The 13,581-nt window shown below is 46.9% G+C and overlaps 1 protein-coding gene across 2 annotated transcripts in view; it reads right to left on the reverse strand.

The window, feature by feature from the left end:
• Positions 1-13,581, reverse strand: part of iars1 (isoleucyl-tRNA synthetase 1) — a 295,901-nt gene that overhangs the window by 193,512 nt on the left and 88,808 nt on the right. For both annotated transcript variants that reach the window (XM_070895389.1, XM_070895388.1), the window contains exon 13: positions 7,513-7,611. In XM_070895389.1, coding sequence (XP_070751490.1) covers positions 7,513-7,611 — 99 coding nt within the window. The remainder of the gene's footprint in view (positions 1-7,512; positions 7,612-13,581) is intronic.

The following is a 13,581-nucleotide window of genomic DNA, read 5'->3' on the forward strand; positions in this document are numbered from 1 at the left end:
CCAGGAATCAGTCTGGTGAACCTTCGCGCACTCCCTCAAAAGCAAGAATGTCCTTCCTCAGATTAGACCACCAAAACTGCACACAATACACAAGGTGTGGTCTCACCAAGGCCCTGTACAACTGCAGTAAGACCTCCCTGCTCCCATACACAAATCCCCTAGCTATGAAGGCCAACATGCCATTTGCCTTCTTCACCACCTTCTGCACCAGCATGCCAACCATGACACCCAGGTCTCGTTGCACCTCCCTTTTTCCTAATCTGCCGCCATTCAGATAATATTCTGCCTTCATGTTTTTGCCACCAAAGTGGATAACCTCACATTTATCCACATTATACTGCATCTACCATGCATTTGCCCACACACCAAACCTGTCCAAGTCACCCTGCTGCCTCTTAGCATCCTCCTCACAGCTCACACTGCCACCCAGCTTGGTGTCATCTGCAAACTTGGAGATATTACATTCAATTCCTTCATCCAAATCATTGATGTATATTGTAAATAGCTGGGGTCCCAGCACAGAGCCCTGCGGCACCCCATTAGTCACTGCCTGCCATTCTGAAAAGGACCTGTTTATCCCGACTCTCTGCTTCCTGTCTGCCAACCAGTTCTCTATCCACGTTGTTGTAGGAAGTAGGCACCTGCAGAATATATCAAAACACTAGGCATTAGGCACCTGCTAAATATATCTAAACTCATATAAGTTTAAAGAGGCCACACATAAAATGGCTGCCCAGGCATGATGGGAAATCAGGTAGTCAAGCTGTGAACTATTGACTGAGCAATGACCGAGCAATAAGCCTGTGAGGCCCACTACCAGGAATGCCTTGGATACAGGATAAGAATAATAAACCAATTAATTCCCCAGGAAGAGAGAGATAAGGAGAGAACCCATCTCCTGTAAACAAGGTCATAAACCAATTATTTCCCCAAGAAGAAAGAGATAGGGAGAGAACCTATCTCCTGTAACAAGGTCATCAATCAGCCCGAGCTGACAATAACCGAACATGCAGTTCCTGAGGATTCAGGGGGATTCTATTGGGTTAAAAGAACCTATATGTAATCTATAATCGTTTTGATTGGATTGTGTCCAGCCGTGATGGGCTGAGTAACTGTAGTAAAATGTTGTGAAACATATAAAAATCCATGTAACCCTTTGTTCTGTGGAGAGAAGCCTGGATACAGTCCTGAGACTTCCTCCCCGCTAAGCGTTAATAAAGGCCGCATCGGCGTTGGAACCGACTCCGAGTGTTGAGTGATTCTTCTGAGAAAACATTCACGCTAACACACGTCAATACATTACTCCCAATACCATGTGCTTTAATTCTGTACACCAATCGCTTGTGTGGGACCTTGTCAAAAGCGTTTTGAAAGTCCAAATACACCATATTCACTGGTTCTCCCTTGTCCACTCCACTAGTTACATCCTCAAAAGATTCTAGAAAATTTGTCAAGCATGATTTCCCTTTCATAAATCCATGTTAACTTGGACTGATCCTGTCACTGGTTTCCAAATGTACTGCTATTTCATCTTTAATAAGAGATTACAACATTTTCCCCACTACTGATGTCAGGTTAACCGGTTATAATTCCCCGTTTTTTCTTCCCTCCTTTTTTTAAAAAGTGGTGTTACATTAGCTACCCTCCAGTCCATAGGAACTGATCCTGAGTCGACAGACTGTTGGAAAATGATCACCAATGCATCCACTATTTCTAGGGCCACTTCCTTAAGTAATCTGGGATGCAGACTATCAGGCCCTGGGGATTTATTGGCCTTCAATCCCATCAATTTCCAGAACACAATTTCCTTGCTAATAAGGATATCCTTCAGTTCCTCCTTCTCACTAGACCCTCGGTCTCCTAGTATTTCTGGAAGGTTATTTGTGTCTTCCTTCGTGAAGACAGAACCAAAATATTTGTTCAATTGGTCTGCCATTTCTTTGTTCCCCATTATAAAGTCACCTGATTCTGACTGCAAGGGACCTACGTTTGTCTTCAGTAATCTTTTTCTCTTCACATATCTAAGGAAACTTTTGCAGTCAGTTTTTATGTTCCCAGCAAGCTTCCTCTCATACTCTATTTTCCCCCTCCTAATTAAACCCTTTGTCCTCCTCTGCTGAATTCTAAATTTCTCACAGTCCTCAGGTTTGCTGCTTTTTCTGGCCAATTTATAAGCCACTTCCTTGGATTTAACACTATCCCTAATTTCTCTTGTTAGCCACGGTTGAGCCACCTTCCCCGTTTTATTTTTACTCCAGTCAGGGAGTACAATTGTTGAAGTTCATCCATGTGATCTTTAAATGTTTGCCATTGCCTATCCACCGTCAACCCTTGAAGTATCATTCTCCAGTCTATCCTAGCCAATTCACGTCTCATGCCATCGAATTTACCTTTCCCTAAGTTCAGAACCCGATGAATTTAACTGTGTCACTCTCCATCTTAATAAAGAATTCTACCATATTATGGTCACTCTTCCCCAAGGGGCCTCGCACAACAAGATTGCTAATTAGTCCTTTCTCATTACACATCACCCAGTCTAGGATGGCCTATTCTCTAGTTGGTTCCTTGACATATTGGTCTAGAAAACCATCCCTAATATACTCCAGGAAATCCTCCTCCACCGTATTGTTACCAGTTTGATTAGCCCAATCTATATGTAGATTAAAATTGCCTATCATAACTGCTGTACCTTTATTGCATGCATCACTAATTTCTTGTTTGATGCTGTCCCCAACCTCACGACTACTGTTTGGTGGTCTGTACACAACATCCACTAGTATTTTCTGCCCTTTGGTATTCCGCAGCTCTACCCATACAGATTCCACATCATCCACGGTATTGTCCTTCCTTACTATTGCCTTAATTTCCTCTTTAACCAGCAACACTACCCCACCTCCTTGTCCTTTCTGTCTATCCTTCCTGAATGTTGAATACCCCTGGTTGTTGAGTTCCCAACCTTGGTCACCCTGGAGCCATGTCTCCGTAATCCCAATTATATCATATTTGTTAATAGCTGCCTGTGCTGTTAATTAGTCCACCTTATTACGAATACTCCTCGCATTGAGGCACGGAGCCTTTAGGCTTGTCTTTTTAACACACTTTATCCCTTTAGAATTTTGCCGTAATGTGGCCCTTTTTGATTTTTGCCTTGGGTTTCTCTGCCCTCCACTTTTACTTTTCTTCTTTCTATTTTTTGCTTCTACCCCCATTTTACTTCCCTCTGTCTCCCTGCATAGGTTCCCATCCCCCTGCCATATTAGTTTAACCCCTCCCCAACAGCACTAGCAAACACTCCCCCGAGGACATTGGTTCCAGTCCTGCCCTGGTGCAGACTGTCCGGTTTGTACTAGTTCCACCTCCCCCAGAACCGGTTCCAATGTCCCAGGAATTTGAATCCCTTCCTCCTGCACCACTCCTCAAGCCACGTTGTCATCTGAGCTATCCTGCAATCCCTGCTGACTAGCATGTGGCACTGGCAGCAATCCTGAGATTACTACCTTTGAGGTTCTGCTTTTTAATTTATCTCCTAGCTCCCTAAATTCAGCTTGTAAGACCTCATCTTGTTTTTTACCTATATCTTTGGTACCTATATGCACCACGACAACTGGCTGTTCACCCTCCCCCTGCAAAATGTCCTGCACCCACTCCGAGATATCCTTGACACTTGCACCAGGGAGGCAACATACCATCCTGGAGTCTCGATTGCAGCCGCAGAAACACCTATCTATTCCCCTTACAATAGAATCCCCAACCACTATATCTCTCCCACTCTTTTTCCTGCCCTCCTGTGCAGCAGAGCCACCCATGGTGCCATGAACTTGGCTGCTGCTGCCCTCCCCTGATGAGTCATCCCCCTCAACAGCACCCAAGGTGGTGTATCTGTTTTGGAGGGGGATGACCGCAGGGAATCCCTGCACTACCTTCCTTCCACTGCTCTGCCTGATGGTCACCCATTCCCTATCTGCCTAAGTAACCTTTACCTGCGGTGTGACCAACTCACTAAACGTGCTATTCCTCAGCATCGCGGATGCTCCACAGTGAATCCATGCACAGCTCCAGTGCCACAATGCCGTCTGTCAGGAGCTACAGCTGGATGCACTTCCTGCACATGTAGTCATCACGGACACCGGAAGCGTCCCTGAGTTCCCACATAGCATAGGAGGAGCATGACATGGGTCTGGGCTCTCCTGCCATGAGTTAACACTTAAATTAACTTAATTTGTCAACAATGTCAAAGATTACCTACTAATAAGGAAATAAAAGAAGAAAAAAAAAAATACTCACCAATCCACCAGCCAATCACTTACCCGCTCGGCTGTGTCGTTACCCTTCGATTTCTTTCTCGGCTCGAATTTGAATCGGCACACCCATTTACCTCAACAACAACTTTCATATATATCGCACCTTTAATGTAGTAAAACGTCCCTCGGTGCTATCAAACACTGAGCCACATTAGGACAGGACAGATGGGTCATGTTTTAAGGAGCATCTTAAAGGAGGAAAGAAAGGTAGAAAGGCTTAGGGAAGGAGTTCCAGAGCTTCGGGCCTTGGCGGATGAAGATACAGCCATCAATGGTGAAGCGATTAAAATCGGGGATGCTCAAGAGGCCAGAATAGGTGGAGCACAGAGACCTTGGAGGGCTGAAGGGCTGGAGTAAGCTACAGAGATAGGTAAGTGCAAGGTTTTATTTTTGTTGTTGAGGTAAGTTGGTGTGCCAATTTAAAATATTACTGAGAAGTTTGTCAAAATAGACAGAGGACAAGAGTGCAGATTGAGTACAAGCATAGTGATGGGCAAGTACAGAATCAGGCGGGGAACAAAAACCTCTGGAAATGAATCGGGGGTCACAGTTGCTGTCTTAGTTTCCAGTTTTGCTCTATTTCACCTAACTCCATTCTGCAACTCAGCATTTCTGGTCTGAACAATGTCCATACAGATCAGTGCCCACATTCCAAGTGTTATTTTGCTTTTTCCTGACTATATTTTGTAACCTGCACTGCAGGAACAGAAGACAAGTGGCTACTGGGAACATTCTGACCTGAAAAGAGTTATTATATGTAGCTTAATTTCATACTTATTGTTTAGTGTCGTAACTAGTTGCTGCTTGTTCCATGCAGCCTAAACACATTTTTAAAGTTGAGTTTGTGCACGAAGAAACAAACATTTCTTCCACTCAGTACTTTAGTTTTTCATACAAATGCAAAAATTACTTGAGTAGAGGTATGGACGGCATAGTGGGATAGAATATTGCCTTTTCCTTTTGGAAGCTTGGAATTGATTTCAGTCCAGACTCATGGAATGAGTATCTCCTTTCTCTGTAGGCTGAAAGGCCCGTATGAAATGGTTCCTGTATGGCTCAGAGGCATGGACGATGTACAGAAGACATCTCAAGTTGCTGGAGAAATTTCATCAACGATGTCTCCGCAAGATCCTACAAATCCCCTGGGAGGACAGGCGCACCAACATCAGTGTCCTCGTCCAGGCTAACATCCCCAGCATTGAAGCACTGACCACACTCGATCAGCTTCACTGGACAGGCCACATTGTTCGCATGCCAGACACGAGACTCACAAAGCAAGTGCTCTATGCGGAGCTCCTTCACGGCAAACGAGCCAAAGGTGGGCAGCGGAAACGTTACAAGGAAACGCTCAAAGCCTCCCTGATAAAGTGCGACATCCCCACCGACACCTGGGAGTCCCTAGCCATAGACCGCCCTAAGTGGAGAAAGTGCATCCGGGAAGACGTTGAGCACTTCGAGTCTCAACGCTGAGAGCGTGCAGAAATCAAGCACAGGCAGCGGAAAGAGCGTTTAGCAAACCAGTCCCACCAATCCCTTCCCTCAACGACTATCTGTCCCACCTGTGACAGGGACTGTGGCTCTCGTATTGGACTGTTCAGCCACCAAAGAACTCAGGAGTGGAAGCAAGTCTTCCTCGATTCCATGGGACTGCCTATGATGATGATTTGAAATGGTCAGTCTCAGACCAGTTCCACTGGGCACATGCTCAAAGCACTAAAGTACCCATAAATTTATATCATCACTGAGGTAAGCAGCAAAGATAGTTGTTATGGGATGTGGAAAAATTCACATCAGCAATAGCACTACTATTGTGACTCAAAGATGGTTCCACAACCCATCATCTCCACCATCTTGAAGAACAAGGGTAGCAAGTGCATCGTCAACTCCAAGGAGGTACATCATCACCGTTGTTTCATCATCGATGGGTCAAAATCCTGGGACTCCCCATCTAACTGCACTGTGGGTGTACCTTCACCACATGGACTGCAGCGGTTCAAGAAGAATGCTCAGCACTACCTTCTCATGCCAACTAGGGATGGGCAATAAATGCCGGCCTTTCGAGCGACGCCCATATTCCGGAAATGAATTCAAAAGCCTCAGCTGAGACTTTGTTGCTCAAGGAGGTGACCTGTCAACTTTGGAAGCTAAATCACTGGAATTGATTTATAATAAAATACCAATACAAAAGCAAAATACTGCAGATACTGGAATCTGAAATATAAACAGAAATGCTGGAAATCTCCACAGGTCAGGCAGTATCTGTGGAGAGAAACAGAGTTAACGTTTCGGGTCGATGACCCTTCGTCAGAACTCAGAAAATACAACAGCTGTTTCCCTTCTGGCATCTGAGATTGATAAATTTCTGTTAATCAAAGGTATTAAGGAATATGGACTAAAGGCGGGTATATGGAGTTAGGTCACAGATCAGCCATGATCTCACTGATTGGCAGAACAGGCTCGAGAGGCTAAATAGCCGACTCCTGTTCCTTTGTAGCAAGTTGTTAAGTTAAAATTAACTGAATCCTTCTGTATGCTTTAAAAATCACCTCAGACTGAAACTGGATGAATTTTTTCATGAACGCCAGTGACTAATACTCAAGTGCTTTGATATAGCATTATTTCCAATAGCTACTTCAAATGCCATTCAGAACACTTTTAAAGGTTGAAGGTTGTGGGTACCCTTTTTATCCTGACAGGCTCGTTATTGTCATGGATTCACTTAAGTGTGTCTGAATATCTACATCAGCAAAATCAATGCAATCAGAAAATTACAACAGTCAAGAGAAAAAAAGAAAACAATTGTTTTTACACACAAAAGAAATTTAGGCAAACTGGTGACCATAAATGTTAACTGAATTGAAGATCGTATTACCTACACATTCTGTATAATACTTCAATTTAGGCATATTATCGTCACCAATAATACTTAGTTTTCAGTGTTCTTTCTGAATTTGAAGTCGTGAAAGCAGAATGCAACACATTAGTTTGCAGAAAACTCTTAAATGTTAGATTTCTGAAAATGTTGCAGATAAATTGGCATTGCTGTCAAGTTTGCCATATAAAATTCATCTGTAAGGCGAATAGATAGGACATATTAAACTCAATAAAAACAAGGAGAATTATGTTATAGAATCCAACCCGTATAGACTGATATAACCCATCAGTCACAATTTAACACTGCACATTTCTGTTCAATTAGATGATACATTACCAGTAGCATTTGTCATTGTTCTCCAGCAGCTTATCCACCATGTGCTCCACTCGCACAAACCAACTTGGAACAGCTTTGTAAATAAGTGGGGTGTCTGACCTGCGAAGAGACAGTAACATGTGAAATTGCTGGAGGCACTTATAGCAAGAGAGACACAATGCACAAAGTTGTACATGCACAATGGCTTTAAGCTCAAGGCATTGGCTGGTTTACAATTCCACATACATCATTTTCCAATACCACACCCAAATAGGTACCTTTCAGATGTGAATTTAAGCAGACTATTTAATCATGAGGGACATCGCAGCAAGCCCAATTCTATCCTCACCAATCATATTTTACAGCCCGAAGTTGTGTTCCTAACACAGATGAGGCTGCACACAGGGAGGTTAAAGTAACAGTGACCTCAGTCTTTAATAAGACACTCCAGAGTGAGGAACAGGCCTTAGGGGCCGGCTTATATACAGTGCTCCCAAGGGATGCTGGGATCCCTTGGGACTTCAGGGGATGAGCTCCCTGGTGGAGGAACATGGGAGTGCATGCTTTACAGATACACAACATCACTCCCCTCCCAAAGTCAAAGTGAAAACTATTTACAAGGTGAGGCGGTCGGGAGCCTTTCTTTCCCTGGTGGACCGCCTCGGTACAAATGTCTGTTCTGGTGTGTTGGCTGTGCCCTCGCTGGGCTGGCGTGTTGTTGGCCCTGCAGGGCTGCTAGGTGAGCCTGGCCTTGCTGGGGTGTTGGGCGTGATGGGTTCGATTTCCTGGTCCGGCGTGGTGTCGTTGATCCTTTGGGTGTGTGTTGTGGGCTCGAAAAAGGTAGTGTCTGCTGTGGGTTGTTCAGGGCAGTCTGTGAACCACAGCCTCGTTTGATCCAGGTGCTTTCTGCAAATGTGTCCATTGTCTAGTTTGACTACAAACACCCTATTCCCTTCTTTAGCTATCACCGTGCCCGTGATCCACTTGGGAGCATGTCCATAGTTTAGCACATGCACAGGGTCATTCAGATCAATTTCCCGTGACACAGTGGCGAGACCATCGTTGACATTTTGTTGCTGCCGCATGCTCTCCACCTGATCATGCAGGTTGGGGTGAACCAGCGAGAGTGTGATTTTAAGTTTCCTTTTCATGAGTAGCTCAGCCGGGGGCACTCCTGTGAGCGAGTGGGGTCTCGTGCGGTAGCTGAGCAGTACTCGGGACAGGCGGGTTTGGAATGAGCCTTCTGTGACTCGCTTAAGGCTCTGTTTGATGGTTTGTACTGCCCGCTCTGCCTGCCCATTGGAGGCTGGTTTAAATGGGGCCGAGGTGACATGTTTGATCCCATTGCGGATCATGAAGTCTTTAAATTCGGCACTGGTGAAACATGGCCTGTTGTCACTCACCAGTATGTCAGGCAGACCGTGCCTGGCAAACATGGCCCTCAGGCTTTCATTGGTGGTGGTGGCGGTGCTTCCCGACATTATTTCACATTCAATCCATTTTGAAAAAGCATCCATCACCACCAGGAACATTTTACCGAGAAACGGGCCCGCATAGTCGACATGGATCCTCGACCATGGTCTGGAGGGCCAGGACTACAAACTTAGTGGTGCCTCTCTGGGCGCATTGCTCAAATGAGCACATACGCTGCATTGTCGTACACAGGACTCTAAGTCAGAGTCGATACCGGGCCACCACACGTGGGATCTGGCTATCGCTTTCATCATTACTATACCCAGGTGTGTGCTGTGGAGATCCGAGATGCCCTTTTTTGGTAGCACTACGCGGTTACCCCACAACAGGCAGTCTGCCTGAATGGACAGCTTTCGCCACTGGAACGGCTTGATTGGCTCTTGCATTTCAACGAGGATGCTGTCCCAGATCCCATGCAGTACACAGTTTTTTTTACTAGGGACAGCAGAGGATCTTGGCTGGTCCAAGTCCCAATCTAGCGGGCCGTGATTTATCATTTTCAAGCGCTTCCATGACCATCAACAAGTCTGCGGGCTGCGCCACCATCAATAAGTTTGCAGGCTGCACCATTTCCACCCCCGTGATGGGCAATGGTAGCCGACTGAGAGCATCCGCACAGTCCTCGGTGCCTGGCCTGTGGCGGATGGTATAGTTATACACTGATAGCGCGAGTGCCCACCTTTGTATGTGGGCTGAGGCATTTGTATTTATCCCCTTGTTTTCAGCAAACAGGAATGCAAGGGGCTTGTGATCGGTTTCCAGCTCAAATTTGAGGCCAAACAGGTACTGATGCATTTTCTTTACCCTGAACATACACGCTAATGCCTCTTTCTCAATCATGCTGTAGGCCCCCTTGGCCTTAGACAAGCTCCTGGAAGCATAGGCGACAGGTTGCAACTTCCCCGCAACGTTAGCTTGTTGTAATACACCCCCGACTCCATATGACGACGCGTCACATACTAGCACAAGTTTTTAACACGGGTTGTACAATACAAGCAGCTTGTTGGAGCATAAAATGTTTCTGGCTTTCTCAAAAGCAACTCCTTGGGTTTTTCCCCATACCCAGTTCTCACCTTTGCGCAATAACACATGTAGGGCTCTAAAAGGGTGCTTAATCCCAGTAGGAAGGTACCAAAATAGTTGGAGTCCCAGGAACGACCGTAGCGCCGTGACGTTCTGTGGCCTGGGCGCGTTCCTGATAGCCTCGGTCTTGGCGTCTGTGGGCTGAATGCCATCCGCCGCAATCTTTCTCACCAAACACTCCACTTCTGTTGCCATGAAGACGCATTTCGACCTCTTCAGCCGCAGCCCTACACGATCCAGTCGCTGGAGGACCGCCTCCAGGTTTTGCAGGTGCTCGGCGGTGTCCCGACCCGTGACCAATAAGTCGTCCTGAAAGACCACCATGTGTGGTACCGACTCGAGTAGGCTCTCCATGTTTCTCTGGAAGATCGCTGCAGCTGACCGAATTCCAAACGGGCATCTGTTGTAGATGAACAGTCCCTTGTGCGTGTTGATGCAGATGAGACCCTTCGAAGACTCTTCAGCTCCTGTGTCATGTAGGCCGAAGTCAGGTCGAGCTTGGTGAATGTCTTGCCTCCTGCCAGCGTCGCAAATAGGTCGTCTGCCTTAGGTAGCGGGTATTGGTCCTATAGCGAGAAACGATTAATAGTTACTTTATAATCGCCGCAAATTCTGACCATGCCATCACTTTTGAGTACTGGAACAATCGGGCTGGCCCACTCGCTGAATTCCACTGGGGAGATGATGCCCTCGCATTGCAGCCGGTCCAGCTTGATTTCCACTCTCTCCCTCATCATGTGAGGCACCGCTCAAGCCTTGTGGTGAATGGGTCGTGCCTCTGGAACCAAGTGGATCCGCACCTTTGCCCCGGAAAAGTTTCCAATGCCTGGCTCAAAAAGGGAAGGAAATTTGTAAGAACCTGGGTACATGAGGCCTCATCGACATGTGGTAGTGCTCGGATGTCATTCCCAGTTCCAGCGGATTTTGCACAGCCAGCTCCTTCCAAGCCCGGTACAATCCAGAGTGGCAGTTCGTGCACCGTGCCCTCGGAGGTGACCTTGACCATGCGCTGCCCAGGACAGTGATAAGCTGTTTGGTGTACGTTCTCAGTTTCGTGTGGATGGGGCTCAGGGCTGGTCTGAATGTCTTGTTCTCTCAAACATCTTTTTACTCATGATGGATTGGCTAGCGCCAGTGTCCAGTTCCATGGCTACAGGTAAGCCATTCAATTTTACATTTAGCATTATAGGTGGACATTTCGTCGAAAATGTGTGCACCCCGTGTACTTCAGCATCTGCCTCCTCTCTCTGAGGCTCGGAATTGCTTTGATCCACCATGGACTGATCTTCCTCTGCCACGTAGTGGTTAGCAGGTTTTGCAGAGCTTGCAGCTCGTTGGAGGTGCCCCATTGTTTCATAGCTCTTGCAAACATACCCTTTGTAGTGGCATGAATAGGCTGAATGGAAACCTCTACAACGCCAACAAGGTGTGAATTGCCTTGCATTCATTCATTCTTTGTTGGGGACTCAGTCATCTGGGTCACCTGAGGCCTGCTGGCAGTTGCAGACTCATGCGTTCTGCCCTGTACATTTCTGCTCGCAAACACAATTCCAGTTAATTTATGAACATTGCTCGGACTTGTGTGCTGAGAGATTTGTTTGGTGTTATCACTGGTGGACATAAACGCCTGTGCTATCGCAATGGCCTTACTGAGGGTCGGTGTCTCTCGAGTCAAAAGTTTTCGAAGGATGGTCTCGTGACCAATGCCCAGTGCAAAAAAGTCTCTGAGCATTTGCTCCAAGTAGCCATCGAACCCAAATTGTCCTGCAAGTCGCCTTAACTCGGCGACGTAGCTCGCCACTTACTGACCTTCAGATCGCTGCCACGTGTAGAACCGATACCTCGCCATCAGCACGCTCTCTCTCGGGTTAAGATGCTCCCGAACCAGTGTACACAGCTCCTCATACGACTTATCTGTGGGTTTCACCGGAGCCAGAAGATTCTTCAGGAGGCTGTAGGTCGGTGCCCCGCAGACTGTGAGGATGCCCGCCCTCCTTTTTGCAGCGCTTCCTTCTCCGTCCAGCTCATTGGCTACAAAGTACTGGTCTTGCCGCTCAACAAAGGCTTCCCAGTCCTCACCCTCCGAGAACTTCTCCAGGATGCCCACAGTTTGCTTCATCTTTGCGTTGGATTCGTATTCTCGTCGCCAGTTATTGTGTCCCTAACACAGATGAGGCTGCACACAGGGAGGTTAAAGTAACAGTGACCTCAGTCTTTAATAAGACACTCCACAGTGAGGAACAGGCCGGCTTACTAAAGATTTCCGGGGAGAGGAACACTTGGAGTTCGAATTAATTTTTTGTGGCCCTGCTTTTGTGGGGCTGTCTCATTGTTGAAAAAATGATTGATCTTTTGTTCTTGAATATGTCGCAAGTGTGGCTTTGTGAAGTTGTAATTATTATTTTGAGAGATTGTGGCGGAGGTGCAGCAAATGTTTTTGTGGCAGAGGAGCAGCGAGAGATCGTGGCAGAGGTGTGGCGAAGGAGCAGTGAGAGATCGTGGCGGTGGTGTGACAAATGAGGGCACGGGGCCCAGAAGGGCCAAGGGCCCAGGGGCAGCACGTGCCAGCCCACAATGCGATGTGTGCGCGCACTAGGTCCGTGCAGCAGAGTAGGTCTCCAGTTGTCCTGGTTAACCCTTGCCACTGGACAAAGGCCTAGCTCTGTCAAGCCCATGTGGTGGCTGATGTGCAACGGTCACCACACATTAAAAAAAATTCACGCACTGGCATCTTCCAACCCCTCAATTGGAGTACAGGACTGGAATATCGGGTCCTTCATTGAAACATCTGTGAACTCATGTGGAAGCAAGTCATCCTCGTTCGAGGGAGCGTCTATGATGATGAATGACAACATTCCAAGTTTCCATTTCAACTGCAGTGCTCTAATTGGACAACTTCTAATGTGAATGCTATTATGCTACCATTGATACACTGAGGAAATACTTCTTGTGCTCTTCAACTATTAATTTTTTATGTCACTGTTCGAGATCCATCTCCCTGTTCACGTGAAAACTTTAAAATGGGCAATCATCATCATAGGCGATCCCTCGAACGAGAATGACTTGCTTCCACATGAGTTCATAGATGTTTCAATCCTGAACACCAATTGCGGGGGGGGGGGGGGGTGGCGGAGGTGTGAAAGATGCCTGTGCGTGGATTTTTTTAACGTGTGGTGACCGTTGCACATCAGCCACCACACAGGCTTGACAGAGCTAGGCCTTTATCCAGTGGCAAGGGTTAACCAGGACAACTGGAGACCTGCTCTGCTGCACAGACCTAGTGCGCACACATAGCGCAGTGTGGGCTGGCCCGTGTGCTGCCCTAGGCCCTCGGCTCTTCTGGGCCCCGTACCCTCATTCGCAGCACCTTCGCCCATGATGTTCCAGGCCCGGCGCTCCCACAGCCAAAACACAATACAGACACAACGGTTGATCTGACCGGCATGCATTATGTGCTCAAATACAAAGCAAACAAACTGAGGAATTATGTCCAACAAGGTAAATCGGCCCCATATTTTCAATGGGCAGATGTGA

The sequence above is a fragment of the Pristiophorus japonicus genome, chromosome 12 (assembly GCF_044704955.1).
Source record: "Pristiophorus japonicus isolate sPriJap1 chromosome 12, sPriJap1.hap1, whole genome shotgun sequence".
In the NCBI taxonomy this organism is placed as follows: domain Eukaryota; kingdom Metazoa; phylum Chordata; class Chondrichthyes; family Pristiophoridae; genus Pristiophorus; species Pristiophorus japonicus.